The sequence below is a fragment of the Brachyhypopomus gauderio genome, chromosome 16 (genome assembly GCF_052324685.1).
Source record: "Brachyhypopomus gauderio isolate BG-103 chromosome 16, BGAUD_0.2, whole genome shotgun sequence".
In the NCBI taxonomy this organism is placed as follows: domain Eukaryota; kingdom Metazoa; phylum Chordata; class Actinopteri; order Gymnotiformes; family Hypopomidae; genus Brachyhypopomus; species Brachyhypopomus gauderio.
In genome coordinates, this window is record NC_135226.1 from 17330733 (window position 1) to 17353656 (window position 22924).

General features: G+C 46.7%; 2 protein-coding genes across 7 annotated transcripts; both read left to right on the forward strand.

Annotated features, from left to right (window-relative positions):
- Positions 1-222: 222 nt before the first annotated feature.
- Positions 223-18763, forward strand: il1rap (interleukin 1 receptor accessory protein). Of its 6 annotated transcripts, none has more exons than XM_076976111.1 (11): positions 223-392; positions 3550-3656; positions 13186-13465; positions 14328-14502; positions 14603-14789; positions 14908-14979; positions 15119-15251; positions 15786-15934; positions 16505-16648; positions 17264-17407; positions 17540-18763. In XM_076976111.1, exons 2-11 carry the CDS (start codon positions 3572-3574, stop codon positions 18079-18081), a joined length of 1911 nt encoding a protein of 636 aa, XP_076832226.1. In that variant the 5' UTR covers positions 223-392; positions 3550-3571; the 3' UTR covers positions 18082-18763. The 6 variants fall into 6 exon arrangements, with proteins under 6 accessions (XP_076832226.1, XP_076832224.1, XP_076832227.1 ...); XM_076976109.1 differs by lacking the exon at positions 223-392 and adding an exon at positions 469-671; XM_076976112.1 differs by lacking the exon at positions 223-392 and adding an exon at positions 695-1100.
- On the forward strand, positions 18761-21042 carry LOC143477499 (uncharacterized). Its single transcript, XM_076976114.1, has one exon. The coding sequence runs from the start codon at positions 19959-19961 to the stop codon at positions 20736-20738; it is 780 nt and encodes a 259-aa protein (XP_076832229.1). The 5' UTR covers positions 18761-19958; the 3' UTR covers positions 20739-21042.
- Positions 21043-22924: the final 1882 nt, after the last annotated feature.

Consider the following 22924-nt stretch of genomic DNA (forward strand, 5'->3'; position numbering starts at 1 on the left):
CCCCATTCACGCCTTATTTTCACGGGAGACGGATAAGTCGCGTGTGTGTGTGTGTTTTTTTTTCTGATCTTTCTCTTTCTTCGAGCAGACAAATCAAGGCGTTTAGCAGCAGGCGATCGTGCTGCAGAGGCATTCTGCTGATACAGCACGTTTCGCTCGGCGTCCTGTAGGGGGCGACACGGGACCGGCTGGCGGGGACGTCAGGACGGCCGGGCGAGGAGGAGCTCGTTTTCACAACAACTTTATTAAAAATCGTATAGCATCAAAAGAAAAAAAACATCCATGCTTCTCCCACACAAGTATCAGGGTAATTTATCGTATATTAATGAGAAACGCGACAGAAATGGGATTATTGTGAATTAAATCACTTTGACCGGCGCTTTCTTACAAAGGTAGGTGCAGGAAACCTTCATTGCCTTTGGAAAGATCCGTGGTAGACCGGTGAGCAGTTAAACCCAAATGACCCAATGCATGCGCGTTATTGTCCGTCATGTGCGGTAATGCGAGTGTGTTAAAGGATGTGATGCACGACTACGTGGGTTCGGGTTTTCCGTGGGAGGAGCGTGAGGATCGCGTTTTATTTCCGTTCGCATGTGGCGATCCAATGAACACAGGAAACGCAAAATACAGAAGGAAACCTCGGAGAATAAACTGTGAATGAAGTTTATCCGGTAAGATGCGAAACGCGGATGAACGCGACTTCACACCAGCCGTCTTTTAAACCGGAAAGCACGCGCGCCTCGTCTTGACTGAGTTGCTGTCTTGTCGCTTGTTTGTTTTTGACTTTGTGGTGTTACTGTAGCACAACCGTGTTTTGGTGCTGTTACTGTAGCACAACCGTGTTTTGGTGCCGTTTCTGCTCTAATGAGCTGCTTTTTAGGGGTTTCTGGAACTGTTCGAATATCAGTTCTGCAAAAAAGAAATTTAAAGATTGTCGGCAAAGCTCGACACTTTCCTCTAGCGCACACAAATTATCGACACTTTCCTCCAGCGCACCAAGTGTCGTGTGGCTGCCGTGCTGGAGAAGGCGATGCGGTTTTACTGTAGCGTGCATCTGCAGAGCGGTCCGCCTCCCGCGCGGTCATTCATCAGCGGGACAGGTGAGCTTCATGTATACGACGCTCTCGTGCGCCGCGCGAGCACATCGCGCGGCCGTTGGACTGTGGCGCTTTGATATGGCGCCGCGCGCCTCGTGCGTGCCGTTTTGCCTTAACGATTTACAGCGCCGTACTAAAGTCCGTGTTAAATCATCCCCCGGTCACGGTGGGCGGGGAGGGGTGAGCGCGCGACTACCCTGGTTGTAAGTTTGCATGCGCTGCAGCAGTGGGCGCGCGCGCGCGCGTGAACCGCACCGAGCCGCGCGACGGGTGTGTGCGTCGGAGTGAAAAAGGGAACTGGCTAGGAAGAAGTAAGTGAACACACACACATACACACACACTGAAATAAAGTGGTCATTTTGGTTACTGGTTAATCCAGGTGTTTATCGTGTGTAAATACACAACGCTGTGTAAAGATGAGGGTTTGGTAAGTTTTATGAGCGTTAATTTCTGTGATATGTTGTGATATGTTTGTTAAATGTTTACCTAACGTTGTATTTGTGGTCATTTTCTATCAATTGGCGAGTGCTTGGTCAGTGTTGGGTGTTTGTGAAGGCTTTATGTGGACTAGATGTTTGTGTGTCGTACTGTAATCGCCTGTCAGAACGAGCAGCCTATTGATCAGACTGTATCGTCCCATTGAGCAGACCACATTATCCGATTGATGAGGCTGTATTATCTGATTTGTCTTAAACGAGGAGGTGGACGCTGTCTCTCTGCTCTCGGCATAAGCAAGTTGCCCCTCTTAAGTAATTTAGTGCTTCAAATGTAATCGATGAAGTGAGTTTGAAGGTTTGGGTTAATGAATTCACAGGGCGTTCTAATTTCATCGTAATGCATCTACGCTAAATTAAAATGCAATTTTGTGACGCCCAGATAGACAGAATTGTAGGTTCTGTCTGATTTCTGTTTTGTATTTGTGTGTGTGTATGTATGTATGTATGTATGTATGTATGTATGTATGTGTGTATATATATAATATATTGTGTGTATGTGTGTGTGAGAGAGAGAGAGAGAAAGAGAGAGAGAGAGAGTGCAGTAATGACACTGTTGCAGACACACTACTTAGAGCATAATTAAATTTTACCTCCTTGAATTTTCCTGGACTCTAGGACCACAGAGGCAGTGTTCTCATCTATGTCAATGCAGTTGTGTGACAGACACATACATGTGTTTGGCTTTTATGTTGCTCTCTTTGTAATATACGGTGATCTGAGTGGAGTAACAGGCATCCAATGCATTCTGGGACATATAACTGCGTTCCATCCTAAATCAGAGCTGTCATGCCATCCCCATAGCACCGAGCCTTTCACACAACCCTCGTCTGCTTAATTACCTTTACCCAATTACCATAATCATATATTACGCTCTTAAAGACCCATGAATGCTCAGGAATAGATCTCGGGTGTGTGTGTGTGTGTGTGTGTGTGTGTGTGTGTGTGTGTGTGTGTGTGTGTGTGTATGTGTGTATGTGTATGTGTGTATGCGTGTGTGTGTGTGTGTGTGTGTGTGTGTGTGGGGGCATTGACTCGTATAAAGCCAGCCTGTTGTGGGATGAGGTTAAGGAGTGTTGGGGAACACGGTGAGACGCGGAGCTGTTGCAGTGGCTCTGGTGTCGACATCAGCCCACACAGCCAGTTGGGGATTGTGATGCATGACACAAGGGAGACACAGGGGAGTCATCGCTCTCTCCCACTCACTGGGTCCTCCATTACAGCCTGACACACACACACACACACACACCAGCAGCACCACACACCTCTCTCATCAACCCATACATCCCTCTCTCCCACTCACTGGGTCCTCCATTACGGACTGACTGTTTCCCCGTGACACACACACACACACACACACACACACACACACACACACACACACACACACACACACACACACCTCTCATTAACCCATCCATCCCCCTCTCTATTCCTGCTTCCACTAACTCTCTTCTCTCTATAATTTCTCCCTCCCCCCTCTCTCCCTCCCCCCTCTCTCCCCCCCTCTCTCTCTCTCTCTCTCTCTCTCTCTCTCTCTCCCTCTCTCTCTCACCTCTTTCCCCTGCCATCTCCTCTCTGCCTCATTCCTTACTCTCTGAGACACCCATTTGACTTTGCTGTCTCTATTAAACTTCCCTGTCGCAGCAATTCCTCTGAGCTGCAATACACACTTAATGGTGATCAAGTGGACGTTGTCTCAAAGAAATACTTCACGTTTACATAGTGCAGAAATGTATGTCGAACATTTTATATGTGTGCAGTTACCGTACATATTAACAAATGATTATTACTAACTTCACTTTTCTGTGCCCTTTCTCTGCCCTTTGCTTTCTTTTTTTCCTCTCCCTCTTTCTCTCCCTCTTGCTCTTTCACTTTTTATCAACCGTCTCTGATCTCTCTCTCTGCCTCTCTATCGCTCTTTCTCTTCCTTCCTTTCTCTTTCTTCCTTCCTGCAGTCTTGCTCCCTCTCTCCTCAGGATGCTGGTCTCCACTCTCCTCTGTCTCAGCATGGTGAGAGTGGTCTGTTCCACCCTGGCGGAGACCCAGCCCACGCTCCAATCAGGTAAGGCTGACTGCATGGCTCTGATTGGTCAGACTAGGTGACGGCTGTGCATGGAATTGACATGGACACCCAAGGTCCATCCATCACCCCACCCCTCACAACATCATATTTCAGTTATTGATCCAATCAGGATCTTTACATTAAATTACTTTACAATCATTAGCCGAGGGTGGTTCCCTGAGTCTGGATTCACATTTTCATTCTTCAGGAAATGTTTCAGTGAGGTTTAAAACACTCTCACTTTCCTGCGCAGGTCTTCAGCGAAATATTATTTAAAATGTGCTTTTACAAAAACTGTGGTGTCTATGGTAATTTGTATGCTTTTCTAATTCCCAGAGGTGAAGTTTTAGTACTTCAGGTGATTTATTGTTCCAAAGCATCAATAGATCATGCACACCATAGTTGTAATAACCCATATCATAGCCAAAACGTAATCCAAAGGTATACTGAGCTCAGCGGAGCTAAGCAAGGTGAACCACTGAAGCGAAGCAGTGAAAAGGTCAATTTATTTTTCCTTTTTTTATTGCAGTAAGGCAGCGATTGCTCCCCTGCATTCAACTAGCACGTACAGCAGTTTTATGCTGTACTCATAGCCGTAACTGTGCTTTGAAGAGTGCCAGATGAGAATGCGGACCATGTGTTGCGGGGCGGCCGAACTGAAAGCAAGTTCATGTTCAAATTCGCGAGAGCAGTGAAAAGGTCTCAGAGCAGGGGTGGAACGGGAGAGGGTTTGTAATGGAACTCCTCACGCTTCTCTGTGACGATCAATACAAGTGTCATTACTGTGATTTAAAATCTATTTGTAGTACACTTGGTCTCTGAATAAAAAAAAAAAAAGTTTATAAAAATAAAAAGTGCTGTCGACACAGATGTTTGTACGAGTATCTGCAGCTGTTACAGTATTTTCAAAGTCAGTTCTAACCGTATTCAGATGGACACTTTGCCAGATTCATGCTGAAGGCTGGAGACAGATCTCCATCTTGTTGACTGCAGTCATAACGTAGTGCAGTTTTGAAGCGTGTAAATAATTTACAGTGAGAGATCCCAGCTGACACCCAGCCACTACATGGCAGGGCACGTTGTAGCAGTCATCTAGGTCTGGGAGTGTCTGGCAAGATGGTGCCAGTCTCTGGAGACACCTCAGGCATCTCTTTACCTGTTTGTTTTTCTTCCTTTTGTTGTTGTGTTGTCAAGCTTACCCGGCTTTAACTTATGACCGTGAAACTGCTCCATATTGGATTGAGTTATGGTGCTATCTGGTTCATTTTATGGAACTAAACCCCCCAAAGACATTTTCCTTTCTGAAGCTGCTGGATGTCTGTGGTTTTCACTGCTGTGGGTGTCAGTTAAACTGGTGGAAATGGCGAAGGGGAAGGAGCTCACTTTCTCAGACTGACACAGCTCGTAGGTCACGCTTCTCCTGCGAACCAGGGTTATATGTTTGATCTATCGGTGGCCATTGGATCGTGCAGCATTCTCTAAAGGGGTCGGTCTGTTTGTGTCCTCCCCATCTTTTCCCAGCAGAACATCTGGAAATGAAAATGCTAATAAAGCGTTATCTCTCATGCTTTGCTGGTGAGATTGCTCTGCTTTTGGGAGATCACTGATCAATGCTCATTTTCTTTCAAGTAAGGCATGAATTTGGATTTCATGTTTTTAACACCCATGTAAAGCCGGCTTTGTGAAACGTGTCGGTTGAACTATATTCATTTTACTTGGTGGTGAATCTTCTGTTGTGTTAAAAATGAGTTTAAATTGTTCTAATGTGACTTTGCGTGCTTTGGTACGTTTTTAATGTGCTTAGCGATGAACCTGAATTATAACCTGAATTATGTTGTGCAAACTCCTAAGCCACACATTTTGTTATCTGACTTTTCTGATTTGTCATCCACTGTACTTGATTTTAATGAAATGCTGCAAGCGGGTGATTTTAATATCTATGTAGATGAGGTTAAGCGGTTTGGCTCATAATTTTAAACATTGCTGAATCAGAATTTTTTACATTTCTGTCAACATGTTGCTGGCCAAAAGTTATCTTGGACTGCCAATGCGACGCTGTAACTTGGAGTGGGCCTGTATGATTTAAATAGGTGGTTTGAAATGAGAGACAGGTGTGATTAATAATCAGTGAACTGGTGGCTGTGAGCAGGTAAGATGAAGAGAGGTGTGATTTGTGTGGGGAGTTCTGGCTGGGCCCCGTCTGGGCCCTGTCTTGAGTCCCGGCTGGCTTAATGGCTCTCCTTGGTTAAATGGTGATGTTGTGCATCTGAACAGACTGTTAGTCTGAACAGACTGTTAATCGAAGTTAGATTGCATTTCAGATTGCTTTAAAATGAAGTGAGCATCCTCTTCAAGACCGGGCCTTGACCCCAGTGATTACAAAACAATCTTTAGACTTTTTATACACTACCAGCCACGGACGTAATTTTGGGGGGGGACGGGGGGGACATGTCCCCCCCCCACTTTTTCAAAAGCCGGCTTTGGTACCCCCAATTTTTACGGTTAAAACCAAATATTTAAATAGCGACGAATCCATGTCCCCCCCACTTTTGAAATCAAAATTACGTCCATGCTACCAGCCAAAGGTTTAGACACACCTGAATGAATGCATGTTCTTAATTGTAAAAAAAATGCATTTTAATCTAACAGATTATGCTTTACATTTGTTTATAAGACAAACTGATTTGGGAAAGATGTTATGTATGAATTCATTCTCAACACACACACACACACACACACAATTTTAAATGCACCCTCAGCAAACCTCCTCACTGTAACAAAAGTTCCTCACTGTACAAGCGCTCTGCATGTGTGAGAACGTCTTCAGGACTGATGGAGAAGCATCACAGCTGCTGCTGGTTGTGTGTGTGTGTGTGTGTGTGTGTGTGTGTGTGTGTGTGTGTGTGTGTGTGTGTGTGTGTGTGTGTGTGTGTGTGTGTGTGTGTGCAAAGCTTCCATCAAAATAGTTACTTCACATAATCTAATATCTCAGGTAGTTGATATTTGTTTATTAGAACATAACATGTTATTTCATTAGATTTGCCTCTTCCTTGTTTTTGAATGTCAAATATAATGTGACACACATCTGTTTATTTTTGTTACTTTCAATATAAAAAACCGGAAAGATGACAAAGTAGGTATGTGCAAACTTTTAACTGGTAGTGTATTTCAAAACTTTATTTCACAATTTCTGCAAAAAGTTCAAATGAACGTTTGCTTGCTTTGGAAAAAACAAAAAATTGAAAAGTATGAGGGTCAGGTTTTTGCCAAAGGTTTAGCACATCTCTTGTGAGAATCTTGAGTGATCATTTACTGCATTCTGGCTCTGGGGAGGTTTGTGTTGTAGTGTTGTAGTAATACGAGAACCTTTGATATGGTGTATCACAGCATCAATAGACTTAGTCACTGGCTCTAAATTGGTTTTTATCTCATCTAACCAACATGTTGTTTGGTGTTTATGGGAGATAGCGTGTCGTCTGTGGCCGATTTGAACTGCGGCGTCCACCAGGGTTCCATTCTTGTTTTCGATTTGCATTCAGTGGTGTCATTAGATCGTTTAATATTTCCTTCTCTCATTTAAGCAGGTGGTATTGTGCTCTATCTCTTTATTAATCAGAATGGTCTCAGGTTTCACGTTTTGTTTTATTTGTGTCTCCATTTGCTTTGTGTTTACATTCTTCTTCCCCCACATGTTGCCAATTTTACATTTCTCAAAGTTGGGTCTCTTGAATCTTCTGCAGGTTATGTGTAGTGAGACCTAAAAATAAAGCAGGACTGACTGGTGTGGAGGTGTGGAGTGGAGGTGTGGAGGTGTGGTGTGGAGGTGTGGAGTTTAGGTGTGGTGTGGTGTGGAGGTGTGGTGTGGAGGTGTTTAGGTGTGGAGGTGTGGTGTGGAGGTGTGGAGTGGCCTGCATCATGAGCGCGGGACACACGCCTCTTCTCCAGCTCACACTGCTCCCTGCCTCCTGCCTCACGTGGGACAGTCACATGACTGTGCAGGACTCCGCCCCTCTAGATTTGGCGGCAGGCAGCCTTGGTTAAGCCAAAACCTACTGAGCCCAGAGCTCTGTGTTCAAGCACTGTGAGATTAATGACACACACACACACACACACACACACACACACACACCGTATGAAGATCACCTTGTGAGGCCTCTGGGACACACTGTCTCCAGTTGGTCTTGTAAGAGTCTGCATCACTTCTGTTTGGTCCCACAGAAACAGGGATAATTAAAAATGGTTCCCGCTGCAGCGTGGAAAATGGATTGTTCTGATCTAGTAGGGCTATTTGTAACGTTTGGTGGTGGTTGATCTTGTGTGTGCTATGTGTGTGTGACTTTTAATAGGAAGACTAATCTTCACCCAGCAAGAATGTGACAGAGCAATTACACACACTCTATTGCCCAGAAAAACAGAGAAACACACATATGCGCACACACACAAAGACACAGACAGCCTGTAATTTCCAGGGCTAGCTGGTGTGGACACGGCAGACCGGATTCTGCTCAAAACGCCATCATGGCAGGATGCGGATTCTGTACTTTCTGCTTATTTCACTCCTACATTTATGTTCACACATCTTTGCAAATCTAAATTTGCCAATAGACATTTGAGATTTTTACAACATAGAGTGGATCTGCTCTGCCTAACATCTGAAATATATAATTATATTTAATACACCCAAAGCTGCATGAAGCAAATGCCATGACAAGATCAAACTGGGTCACACCCCACCACCACCACACTGGGTCACACCCCACCACCACCACACTGGGTCACACCCCACCACCACCACCACCACACTGGGTCACACCCCACCACCACCACCACCACACTGGGTCACACCCCACCACCACCACCACATTGGGTCACACCCCACCACCACCACCACACTGGGTCACACCCCACCACCACCACCACATTGGGTCACACCCCACCACCACCACACTGGGTCACACCCCACCACCACCACCACACTGGGTCACACCCTGAGCCGGGGTGGCTAATCGGGAGATTCGGGAGGATTCCCGATGGGCCGGCTCATGTCAATCTCTAGTTTGGGCCGATTGGGATGGAAAAATAATTTTGGGCCGGATTTGCGCGTGAAACTCCCGGGCTGAAAAAGTGGCCCACTCCGGCCATGGTCACACCCCACCACCACCACCATCACCACACTGGGTCACACCCCACCACCACACTGGGTCACACCCCACCACCACACTGGGTCACACCCCACCACCACACTGGGTCACACCCCACCACCACACTGGGTCACACCTCACCACCACACTGGGTCACACTTCACGACCACACTGGGTCACACTTCACGACCACACTGGGTCACACCCCACCACCACCACCACACTGGATCACACCCCACCACCACCACCACACTGGATCACACCCCACCACCACCACCACACTGGGTCACACCCCACCACCACCACCACACTGGGTCACACCCCACCACCACCACCACACTGGGTCACACCCCACCACCACCACACTGGGTCACACCCCACCACCACCACCACACTGGGTCACACCCCACCACCACCACCACCACCACACTGGGTCACACCCCACCACCACCACCACCACACTGGGTCACACCCCACCACCACCACCACCACACTGGGTCACACCCCACCACCACCACCACCACTCTGGGTCACACCCCACCACCACCACCACCACACTGGGTCACACCCCACCACCACCACCACCACACTGGGTCACACCCCACCACCACCACCACCACACTGGGTCACACCCCACCACCACCACCACACTGGATCAGAAGGTGAGGCAGAACAGAAGTATGCTTCAAGAGTGTGCCTTAATAGGTGCTTGCCCTAACTCTGAATAGAGCCCAGAAGCAACGAACAGCACGAAGGAAAGAAACAAAATGAAGTTTAAAAAACTCACTCAACAGTTCTTTGCTCACTGCCAAACTCGTGTGCTAGCGTGCTTGTGTTTTTGTGCTAGCGTGCGTTGTTTCTGTCTTATGCTATTACCACTGCCGACCTTTCTCTTCTCTTCTGTATTAGCGTTTTTGCCCTGACCTTTGGGTTTGTTTGTGTGGTGGATTGCCTTTAGGATGTCTGAACCTTTACACTGTTTATTTTGCTCCGCTTCAGTGAGGAAAATAACTATGTGAACACCCAGCAATTTTGCAAGTTCTCCCACTTCGAAATCATGGAGAGGTCTGAAAGTTTCACTTTAGGTGCATGTCCACTGTGAAAGACATGATCTTAAAACAAAATACGGAAATCACAATGTATTTATTTTTATATATTTTTTTACAATTTATTTCACTAATTCCACTTTTGTTTCACGTTTGTTTAATCAGGTGATGAAATTGTTGCATATCGAACATCGTACGTCAAGTGCATATCATCCTGAATCTTAGGGTGCTCTTGAACGTTTTCACCAAACCTTTAACGCCATGTTGCGTAAGTATTGCGTGATGTCTGGTAGAAAATGGGATGAGGGCGTTCCATTCTTGTTGTTTGCTGTTCAGTGCAAGAATCTCTTGGATTTAGTCCATCAGATTCATCTTTTGGCTATTCAGTGCGTGGGCCATTAAAACTTGGAGAGAAATTAGTTGCTGAAGACCATAAGGACAGTAATATTTTGGAGTATGTGAGTGCTTTTTGTGAACGGTTGTATCATGCTAATAAGGTTGCAAAAGCAACCTTGTCACCAGTACAATCAAACATGAAGGCTCATTTTGATAAAAGGGCAGTACACAGAGAGCTCAGTAGTGGAGAGAAGGTTCAGTAGTGGAGAGAAGGTTCAGTAGTGGAGAGAATGTCCTGACTATGTGGTTAGCACCCCAGATCGACAGAGGAAAAGTCGTGTTTGTCATGTTAATATGTTGAAACCTTATGTACAAAAAGTACCATGTGAGATGAGACCTTCTAGCTGTACCCATATTACAACTCTGGCAGTAAACAGGTTGGACTATCAGTCTGGTAATGATGACCTCGCATGACTTCATGATGTCTTTTTAGTCCCCACATATTAAACTCTAATTGGCATAGAAAAAGCATATCAAGGTTCTGGAGTGGCCTAGCCAGTCTCCAGACCTAAACCCTATAGAAAATCTTTGGAGGGAGATCAAACTCCATGTTTCTCAGAGACAGCCCAGAAACCTGGCTGATCTGGAGAAGATCTGTGTGGAGGAATGAGCCAAAATCCCTGCTGCAGTGTGTGCACACCTGGTGAAAAACGTTTGACCTCTGTAATTGCAAACAAAGGCTACTGTACCAAATATTAACATTGATTTTCACAGGTGTTCAAATACGTATTTGCGGCAGTAACATGCAAATAAATTATAAAAAAATCATACATTGTGATTTCCAGATGTCTTTCATAGTGGACATGCACCCAAGATGAACATTTTAGACCCCTCCATGATTTCTAAGTTGGGGAACTTGCACTGTGCAACTTGCACTGTACATGGACTGTTATGTGACTTTGTTTATCTCTGGATTTGTAGTTTACCTGCTCCTGTCCTCATTAAAACCTCTTATTCCCCGTCTGTAAGCATCCGCATTTGGCTCGAGATGTTACATTATTTTTAGTGTGTGTGTGTGTGTGTGTGTGAGTGCGTGTGTATGTGCATGTGCGTGCGTGTGTGTGTGTGTGTGTGTGTGTGTGTGTGTGTATGCATGTGCATGAGTGAGTGAGTGAGTGAGTGAGTGTGTGTGTGTGTGTGTGGGTGTGTGCCCTGTCTCTTTATTCATGTATGAATCTCTGTCTGTTCTTCTGTTTATGGGGTTTGAGATTTTACCTCTGAATTTGCCTCTACTGTGTGTGTGTGTCCTTCTGGTTATTGACCTTATTGGATATTACATCTATGACTACGGATGGGATACTCCCTGTTGGTCATGGTTGATTGGATCACTCGTTTTTTCCAGTGTTGTGCAAGACTATTTATTCTTTAGTATTAAGAATATATTAAAATGTTGAAAACTGATGTGCTCGAGGCTGTTGACAGACGAGCATTATAGAGAGGAGCACACGAGCGTTAAATACACGTTAAACAAGTACACGGGCTACCAAGGCCGACCACACAGGCCCACAGGACATGGAATATGAACCAGGACACAGAGACAAGAACAAACACGTAACTAAGACAGCACGACATCTGCAGTGTCAGACGGGTGAAACCATGACACAGTGCAGGTTTTGTTTACAAATAAAATGTGCTTTTAAGAGCTAAATGAATGCTTTCTAGCACATAATAAAAGTTCTATAGAATGTATCAAAATATATAAAAAAGGAAGTTTAGTGTTTGCCTAGAGTCATATGCAGCTGGACAGTGCGTCACTCCACTTCTTGTGTGTTGTGTGATGGAAGCATCCAGAACTCTCATTGGTCTAAACATACAAAGAGCAACAACATCACATCTCTGATTAGTCATTTTCCTACGTGTATGTGTGTTTGTTTGTGTGTGTAAATGCTGCTTAAACCTTGAGTAATTAACTTTTCTGTGTGTGCGCATGTATGTGAGAGAGAGAATGAAAATAAATGAATGCTGATGGTGCAGTTTCCAGATGTAATTGCTTCAGCCGTTACAGTATGTTAACTTTTCCAACACATTTATATCATACATTTTATAGCTCAATTACTGAATATTGATTTAAAGAAACATGCATGTGTGAAACGAGTGTGCAGATGGACAGAGGACAGGTGTGTTTGATTAGTTATTGCTCATTCTGTGCACAATGGCTATTACATACACTCATCAAACTCTCCTTCATGGGAGATTGGGAGAAAGAGAGAGAGATTGAGAGAGAGAGAGATTGAGAGAGATTGAGAGAGAGAGAGAGAGAGAGAGAGAGAGAACAGAGAGAGAACAGATGTCTGCATTTTGGGGGAGACAGCTTGGTGGAGTAGTATGTATGTGTTAGAAAAGTGAGAAGGTGTATATATCTATAATTTTTTCTTTTTTTACTATAAATATATATGTATATATGTATATGTATGTATATGTATATGTATGTATGTCTATATAATTTTAATGTCAGTCTCCCCATCACTGTGTATGGCTAAATGGAAAAGTGTGTTTGAAAAGGTCCCTTCTAAAGTTTTACAGTTCTAAAAGGCCTGCAGGTGATGTCTGACCACTGTCCTACAGGGGGCAGCATTTCACTATAATGAATCTTGAGTTTTTTCACATCAGCAGAGGGCAAAGTGGTTGCTTATGTAATGTGGAGAATGGAAAGCCTCCTGTTTCCATTAGAACTGTCTGGAATTTTTGAAGGTTTTTAGCCTGCGTATGAGTCTGTAATCTGGAATAGAGAGAACTGTTCTGGCCCAGATCTGGAAAGATCAGGGATATTCTTGGGATTATTCAGAGCATCTCACCAGTAATCAGTTGAATCAATAAGAAATTTCACAGATAGTGGATTAATTCTGTATGTTCTGTCTTCACGTCTCCGTGTGTGTGTGTGTGGGTGTGTGGGTGTGTGGGTGTGGGGGTGTGTGTGTGTGTGTGTGTGTGTGTGTGTGTGCGCAGACCCACTGTGCCATGACTGGGGCGTGTGGGCGAGCGAGCTGGTGCGTGTGTACGAGGGCGAGGCGGGTCGTCTGTACTGCCCCCTCTTCTTCCACCCCACCCTCTACAACTACAGCCAGGTCCAGGGCTCGGGCCTCACACTCATGTGGTACCGACACACACACACACACGAGCTGGAGCCCATCGACCTGCGCATGCGCACACGCCTCAAGCACCGCGACGCCCTCTGGATCCAACCTGCCACGCTGCAGGACAGCGGACTGTACACCTGCATGCTCCGGTACACACACACACAGTCACACCACACACACACACACACAGTCACACACATACACACCACACACACACACACACACACACACACACACACACACACACACACACACACACAGTCACACCATACACACATACACACAGTCACACTCATACACACACATACACACAGTCACACCACACACACACACACAGTCACACTCATACACACACACACACCACACACACACACACACACTTGTTTAACTATCCTGTCAGGGATCTTCCATGATTATGATTACGATAACTAACCTTAACCTAAGTATCCTTAGTAACACACACACACACACCACACACACACACACACACACACACAGTCACACCATACACACATACACACAGTCACACTCATACACACACACACACACAGTCACACCACACACACACACACACAGTCACACTCATACACACACACACACCACACACACACACACACACACACTTGTTTAACTATCCTGTCAGGGATCTTCCATGATTATGATTACGATAACTAACCTTAACCTAAGTATCCTTAGTAACTTTTTCACATGAAAGTACAAATTGTTGTACCCATGCGGCCCACAAGGTGGCAGCAGATCTGAGGACAGCAGTGTTAGACATTCCTATCCTTGTGGGGACTTTAGTCTACATAGAGGTGTATAAACATACTCACGTACAGTAACTTCCCGTTACTCACACGCTCTCACACACAAGCACACAAATGTTGAGTGTTGTGCCCACATCTGGCTTGTTTGTCTTTATTCTCAACTCTTAAGAGGTTGCTGCACGTGTGTGTGTGTGTGTGTTTGTGTGTGTGTGTGTGTGTGCGCGTGCGCGTGCGTGCGCTGCAGGAACATCTCGTCCTGCGTGAAGATCGGGGTGCAGCTGGAGGTGGTGCCCCGTGCGGGGGAGTGTGACGTGACCCTCCACCGTAACGTGACCATCCCCCTGGAGGACGACGACACGCTGCAGTGCCCCGACCTGCAGCACGTGCCCAGCAACACGCACAACGTCACGTGGTACTACGTGAGTCCGGCACGTCCGCGCGTGGCAGCCTGCCTCTGCAACGTGGGCCCAGTCTCACCTCGTATCTGTCTGTCTGCCTATCTGTCTGTCTCTCTCGCAGTGTAACCGTGGGTCTGTGCAGACGTTTTTGAGGGACTTGCCCGTCTTCCATCGAGAGGTGAAGGGTAATGACCTGGTGATCTACACCATGATGCAGCACTACGCCGTCCCGTACACATGCGTCGTCTCCTACAGTAGCAACGGGCGTAGCCATCACTTCACCCGCACCATCAGCGTCAAGGCCGTCTGTACGATCTGACTCCTCCTCTTCTCCTCTTCACACCTCTTCACACTGTCTTCTGTGTTTAACTCTGTGTGTGGGTGTGTGTGTGTGTGTGTGTGTGTGTGTGTGTGTGTGTGTGTCAGCCTCCAGCAGAAGTCCAAAAGAGCCACATATCCTGAATCCAACATTTGATCATATCTACACTGTTACTATGGGTGAGTTTTAGTAATGACAACACACACACACACACACACAGTCAAGTCTGCAGCATACATGTTCACAGACACACAAGAGGAACCCATGTGCTGCACTACAGGAGCTAACGTGTAGTGTGCTTCCGCGGCCCTCTGGCAGGGGGCGACGTGGAGCTGTCGTGCCGGGTTCTCCTGCCCTACCTGCCCAACGAGGAGCCACAGGTGTGGTGGAGCATCGACAACAAAACAGTGGAGGAGCTCGCAGAACCGCGCTACACCTCCCCGACGGCCAGGTCAACCACACGTCTCCACTCAACACGTCTCCACTCAACACGTCTCCACTCAACACGTCTCCACTCAACACGTCTCCACTCAACACCACTCAACACGTCTCCACTCAACACCAACACTACTCAACACCACTCAACACCGCTCCACTCAACACCAACACCACTCAACACCGCTCCGTCAGATCCTCACGTGTACTATGTGTGTGTGTGTCCCGTCTCACGTGTGCTGTGTGTGTGTCCCGTCTCACGTGTGCTGTGTGTGTGTCCCGTCTCACGTGTGCTGTGTGTGTGTCCCGTCTCACGTGTGCCGTGTGCATGTGTCCCGTCTCACGTGTGCCGTGTGTGTATATCCAGTCTCACGTGCCCCGTGTGTGTATATCCAGTCTCACGTGCCCCGTGTGTGTGTATCCAGTCTCACGTGCCCCGTGTGTGTGTATCCAGTCTCATGTGCGCCGCGTGTGTGTGTCCCGTCTCAAGTGTGCCATATCTGTGTGTCCCATCTCACGTGTGCCGTGTGTGTGTCCCGTGCGTGTGCAGAGTGCTGGATGACGACTTTGGTGACGTGACACTGGAGAGGCTGCTGCGTGTGTCTGACTTCCTGCCTGCGGAGCTGCACAGGGAGTTTCGCTGCACAGCCAAGAACAGCAAAGGACTCAGAACTCGCACTGCTACACTGCAGGAAGAGGGTAACACACACACACACACACACACACACACACACCACAGAACCCTAACTAGAGGACTTTTTAAATCTTTGAAATAACCATTGAACATGGGAGGGGATAATGTTTCACTAAACAGTCCGTTACAGTATACGAATGCGTTTAGTGCATAACTTTGTTTCATGTGTTTACATCTTTGCTGTGGTCTGTCTGCACACTAAAGTTCAGAGATAACACCTTCACTCTGATAACAGCGTCAGCACCACGGAGCGTGATGGACTTGCACATGTTTACTTTCTGTATTACTGTAAACTAAATCTCAAAGGACTGAAAATACACCCCTACCTGGCTGCTTGATCACTTATACTGTATAGTCATATAGTGTGTTGTGTTTGTGTGTGTATAGTGTGTGCTGTGTGTGAATCTACGGTGTGTGTGTGTGTGTGTGTGTGTGTGTGTGTGTGTGTGGTGTATTTCCCTGTGTGTAGTGTATATCCCCTCAGTAGAGTTGGGCTGTGGGCTGGGTGTAACTCTGTGTGTGTGTGTGTGTGTGTGTGTGTGTGTGTGTGTGTGTGTGTGTGTGTGTGTTTGTAGTGTATATCCCCTCAGTAGAGCTGGGTTGTGGCCTGGGTGTAACTCTGGCTTTGGCGCTGCTTCTCTTCGTCCTGTATCGTGTCTTCCGTCTTGAGGTTCACCTGCTCTACCGCTCCTGGTTTGGCACTGATGAGAGAGACACAGGTACCACACACACACACACACACATACAGAGAAAACTCACAAACACACACGCACACACAGAAAACTCACAAACACACATGCACACTGCAACTGACATTTTTTGCATATAGGAAATCAACACTGAAAGTCATTTGTATTCGTTCAATGCACTAAATCGGATTACTGAGTCTAGAGAAAAAATATCAAAGCTGCACTGTCAGATTTGGCTGCAGTTTTCCACATCAGATGTCAGACTCTAGAATGTTCCGTATTACCCTGGTTACCTGAGTAATAAAGAAAAGGAGTAATGTCATGGGGGAGTGGTTCACTCCGGGGGGAGTGGTTCTGATTGCTTATCTACAGTCATGAAAGTGAATGCAAGAAGAGAGAATATAGAGATATATACGGAGATATGGAGATGCTGGAAGGATAAAGCCATTAATACTCGGCTACTCGCGTCATATGTAAATTACAAAGCCATTAATACTCGGCTACTCGCGTCATATGTAAATTACAAAGCCATTAATACTCGGCTACTCACGTCATATGTAAATTACAAAGCCATTAATACTCGACTACTCACGTCATATGTAAATTACAAGCGTTGTGATGTGTTTATTGTGTGTGTGTGTGCAGACAATAAGGAGTATGATGTGTATATCTCGTACGCACGGAACGGTGAGGAGGAAGAGTTTGTCATGACGACCCTGAGGCGTGTGCTCGAGGAAGACCTCGGGTACTCCGTCTGCATCTTCGACAGAGACAGCCTACCAGGAGGGAGTGAGTGCACACGCGGTGTAGAGTGTGTGTGTGTGTGTGTGTGTGTGTGTGTGTACTTGTATTTTCACCTGAGTGTATTGAATACTTTTTGTATGTGTTTAATTATGTGTGTGTGTGTGTGTGTGTGTGTAGCTATAACAGACGACACCCTGCACTTTGTGGGCCGTAGCCGGCGTCTGCTGGTGGTGGTGAGCCCGTGCAGTGCGGTGCGGGGCACCCAGGCTCTGCTGGAGCTGCGTGCGGGTCTGGCCAGCATGCTGCGGGGGGGCAGCCTGCGGGTGGTGCTGGTGGAGTACCGACCCGTCCGCAAGCAGAACTGGGTGCGTGAGCTGCGGCGCGCGCGTCTGGCCCTCACGCTGGTGCGCTGGGAGGGTGAGCGTTCGGCGCCCCCCAACTCGCGCTTCTGGAAACGGCTGCGGTTGGAGCTGCCCGCGCGCAAATGCACGGGGGTGACCCCCCTCGGGCCACGCTCGCACGGGACAAGGCACACGCAGCGCTCGCACCACGCCACGCTCGTGCCCGCCGGGCCGCCCGCGTGTGACGCAGAGCGCAAACGGGACACGGAGCGCGGGCGTGACGCAACAGACCACACACACCTCGCTGGAATGACGCAGATGAACGAGGGTGCAGCGCTGATTATGGAGATTTTACAGACATCTGACACACACACATAAGTCACACACACACACTCGGACTGCACAGATGGGAAAAACAGAAAACGTCAAAATCACTCCACGTGCATTTCGCTTGAAAATGTGTGTTTTCTCAGAGTTGGGTGTTCCGTTCAGTTTAATTGGTATTTTCCGATACCACTTCCAGTAGATATTCCACAGAGTGGCGTTTACATATTTCTGAACCTGTTCGTTATCATGAACATTTTGTTTTGCTCTACATAATAACGTTTGTCAATCATTAGCACAAAACAGGCCTTTGAGGTCCTGACTGTGCAAAGCTGCTGTATGAAAATGGGTCCACTGACGTATCAGCTTCTGTAGCGTGTGCCCTGTGCGCATGTCCGGATCACCGTCAGGGCTTCCGGATGAGAGTCTTGTTGAATCACTGGCTGCATATGGTCCTGTGAACATGAATCATTTCTGTCACAAAACCTCATGTTTAATCATGTCAAGGATTCACCAGCATGTGTTTACATTCTCCACACCCCTGTTATCTCACTGCCTATTTGCTGTTTTTTTTTGGTTATTATTTATTGGTTGTTTTATCATCCATTTCAGAATCATGTATATATTTATATAGTATATATTTTATAAATGTTTATCATATTTACATGTTTTATTTTTAATAAATGTTTTATATTATACTGTGTTTCATGCATCTCATTAAAGCCAAGTCACTGCAGAGTTTGTGTGCATGTATACGAGTGAGATCGTAGTGCTGTGAAGTGTGATGAAATAACGATCAGTGTGATTTAAATGCCATTTTCCACTGACTCAATCGTTAAATGGAGAGTTCACTTTCAAAAGTGAAGCACTCCAGAGTTCACCACCACAGGCCAGACCATGACGCTGTGTGGGTCCGGCTGAACGGAGTTCCCAGCAGCGCGTTCACGGTGCATGACGTTAAACCAAGACAGCGCCACTTTCAGTTCTGTTTGTCGTAAAGGTCAGACAGACCTGCTGCAGGAGTCATTTCCAGCTACCGAGGCCTCCCTAGGGCGTCGTCTCCGCCGTTTGACACGGACGTCCTCGTGGTTTGATTTGGGGACTGATCTCAGCGTTGTCCAGGGCCTTTGACGCTGCATTAACATTTTATAACACCTGTGGGACATATGGTATATTTACATAAATGCTCAAATTGGCCAAATGTGGTTCTATGGTTCTGATGGTTGTTTTGTAGACAGCAGTTTGTCTGAGTACCATCTTCAGGGAGTGTGCTAGTCTTATTTTAACGTGGGCAGATCTGGGCTTGGGGTTACAGAGAAGGTACGGAGTGCGGTGTTTGTTTCTTTGGCATTGGGACACGAGTGTACTCATAGCTTAGTGTCCGGGCTGATCCATCGAAGACTATAAGAGTGAGGGTTTAGATTTAAGAGGTGGCACTTTAAGGACAGTCATGTTAAAAAATGTAATATCCTTCTAGTGCAGCGTTTCTCAAAGTGTGGGGCGCATGGGTATTGCAGGTGGGGCGCAAGCAACTGGAAGAAATGAACCTTTTTAAGCCTGTCGTTTTAATGCCTGTTCGTTTTGCATAAGCCCCAGATGTTAAAAATGTCTGCGGAACAGCGTGAACCAGGGCTAGATTCGGCCCTTTAATGAATTTGTACCGCCCCCCGGTCAACAAATGACAATCGCTACACCCCCCCATCAACAAATTTGTTTGGGTGATATGGGACAGGTGGGGCATGGAATTTCCCCTTCTTCTGAGGTGGGGAATGATAGAGAAAGAATGATAGAGAAAGTTTGAGAACCACTGCACTAGTGGAATGAGGGTGATTTGTGTGTGTGTGTGGGTGTGTGTGTTTACCTGTTGATGATGACATTGTGAACTGCCGTTTGTGTGTGTATGTTGTCTGTATTCTGTGTGTCATGCTTCTATGTGTGTGTGTGTGTGTGTGTGTGTGTCAGACCTGGTGGAGTGTGTCCTCAGGTGTATGCAGGCGAGTCGTCGTCTGATGGTGGTCTTGAGCGGCGAGTGTGTGTGTGAGAAGAGCGTGAGTCTGCTGGAGTGTCGGCTGTGCGTGTACGTTCACCACACCTGCCACACACCGCTCGTCACCGTGCGCCGCCGCGCGCTCAGCGCCCCCTGCAGTGAGCTGGCGGAACTGCGCAAGATCTCCACCAGCGTCCACTGGCACGGAGCGCGCTCGGAGCGCACCAGCTCCCGCTTCTGGAAGCTCCTTCGGCTGGCGCTGCCCCTGCGACCCCTGGCGCTCGGGCCGAGACTCATCGACAGCACGTCCTCGCACTCGGACCTGGCCACGGCCGCAGCACGCCACCCTCACGCCCTCAACCACGCGCATCGGGGCGCGGGTTCCGCCCACGAGCCGCGCCAAGCGGGTCGCGATGGCACGAGGCGGCTGAGAGGGGGGCGTGGTCTCGGGGACAAGAGGCGGGGCTGTGCTTCGAAGGGGCGGGCTTGTGCCGTGTGTGTAAGCTTTCAGGAGAGTCGACGCATTTGGGATGGAGTCAGCATTCCACAGTGGAATACACACTTGCAGCAGCCGGTGTCGAATGGGACACTGACATACACTACACGTGCCTTGACCCTTGACCCTGGAAATGACCTCGACAGTGAAACGAGACATAACCACTGCACATGTGAGCAGAACAATAGTAACAGCACCAACAGTGAGCTACAGACAACACACTGCTAACACACACACACACACACACACACACACACACACACACCAAACCCACACTGCCGAACTATAGAGGGAGCGCGCATGCACGCACGCACACAAGTGTGAATGAACTATACACTCATGAACACACACTGCTTACAAACACAAACATGTGACTGAACTCTAGCCTGCATACACACACACACACACACACACACACAAACACAGAAGCGTGCACATGTACACTGTGTGCCAGCTCACAGACACACACACACAAACATTTATCTTAACATCTGTAACCTTATTTTGGCTCACTGCAGGAAATAAAATCTATTTCCAAATGTGGTCTTTGTTGACGGTGTTTAGCCCTGTATACACACAGCCAACATAATATCACATGGTCTTTTTCAACTCAATCTGACACTCTCCATCTCATTCTCTTTAGCCTGAATGACCAGTGGTCTACAGTGACACAAAAACTGTATCAAAACTTTTTTTAGGTTCAGTGTAAATGAGATACAAGTTTAATTCTCCTATAAAAACATCCGTTTTAATGGTGAAGAAAACAACCAAAGCGTTATCAGGTATGTGAGTATACAAGTGCATTAGAGGAATTCGTACACTGCTTAGTAGTCTGTTTCTGGAAGGAAATCTCTGGTTTAGTCATGTGTATGCAAATATATATATATCAGTGGGGAACCGTCAGGGCCCTGTACGCCTAAAATATTCTTAAAACATAAATATATAAGTTATCCAATTTTATTTTATCTACTTACAGTTTGACTATATATATATATATATATATATATATATATATATATATATATATATATATATATATATATATATGAGATAGATTTCTGAGGAATATGCAAGAGACGTTGCATTATTAGGAAGTAAAACAATGTCAGAAAGTTGAGCAATATAACATGTTTCATCAGTGCAAACACACACACACACACACACACACACACACACACACACACACACACACACACACACAGAGAGAGAGAGAGAGAGAGAGAGAGAGAGAGAGAGAGCCAGACAGACACACAACCCTTAAACTCAGTCAGTCGGTCTTCGCTTCGCAGTATATGAGAGTACCAGGAACTTTTGCAGTTGTGTGTGTCAGTGTAGACTGAACAAACCCGGGGAGATTCTGTCACAGCCATTCAGACTTCTCCTCACACTAGGGTTGCCACCTAGGTCTGACAAAAAACAAGGACACTGTCATACTGACACAGGGTGGCGAGTGTAATCTGTTGAGGTGGTGTGGGGGGGTTTGGCGAACGAAAGTTGTTGGGCGGTTGAGGATGGGGGGGGAGACGTAACGTAAAACGTTACCGGAGGGGTTTAAAATGGACACAGCGAGAGAAAAAAAACAGATTTAAAGTGTGCAGAAACAGTCGGAATCGTGGTTTGAACGAACCTAGTTTTTTTGCCGGGACTGAATATCAAAAAGAAGAAAAACCGGGACAAACCGGGACAGTCCGGGAAAACCGGGACAGGTGGCAACACTACCTCACACACTTCCCTTAGACGTACAACAAAACGTACAAGCTAACTACTGAAATCCAGGTGCCACTTGCTTTTGTTTTGCGTGCACCGGAGCTATTTTCTCAAAACAGAATGACTGATGGTGCATGAGCTTGTCGGCAGAGACCGACCTCACCCTCAGTCCCCCTCACACTTAACTGCAGTCTGCGGACTCCTGCACGTCTGAGATTCCTGCACATCTGAGAGCCTGAAGGCGTCGCCGTCGTCATGTGCGGCCTGTTCTTCGGCCTACATATAAAACATCTCACTGAGCTGCGTGATTGAATGTCACATCTGGTACACATTTCTTCTCATATTTCTTGGAAAGCCAGCGGAAGTAGCTCGGACCGACAGGAGCAGCAGTACCACAGACAGACGCGCCATTTTGATACTCTGCTTACAGTAGACACAGTGGATATCAAATTATTGCTCGTTAGTTACTAGCAAGTTGTTCTAAAACAACGCATTACTTGAGGGTGTGCATAACCATAATGTTTAAATCTTCATTTTACCAGTTGTGTCTTACACTAGTTGACTCAATATTCCTCCAGTAGCATCATGGGAATTGACAGTGTGCTGCAGTTACATACTTACAGACTTTCCCCCGTATTGTGTATTCTGTGTATTCAGACACACTACCCGTAGGCTACTCACACACTGTCTTTATGTTTGTGTGCTGC

Coding starts and splice junctions, on each gene's coding strand:
- il1rap (XM_076976108.1), top strand. CDS start 3,374: ATGATTATTACTAACTTCACTTTTCTGTGCCCTTTCTCTGCCCTTTGC. Junction 14,980..15,118: donor TATCTACACTGTTACTATGG/GTGAGTTTTAGT, acceptor GCCCTCTGGCAG/GGGGCGACGTGGAGCTGTCG. Junction 15,252..15,785: donor TACACCTCCCCGACGGCCAG/GTCAACCACACG, acceptor GTGCGTGTGCAG/AGTGCTGGATGACGACTTTG.
- LOC143477499 (XM_076976114.1), top strand. CDS start 19,959: ATGTGTGTGTGTGTGTGTGTGTGTGTGTCAGACCTGGTGGAGTGTGTC.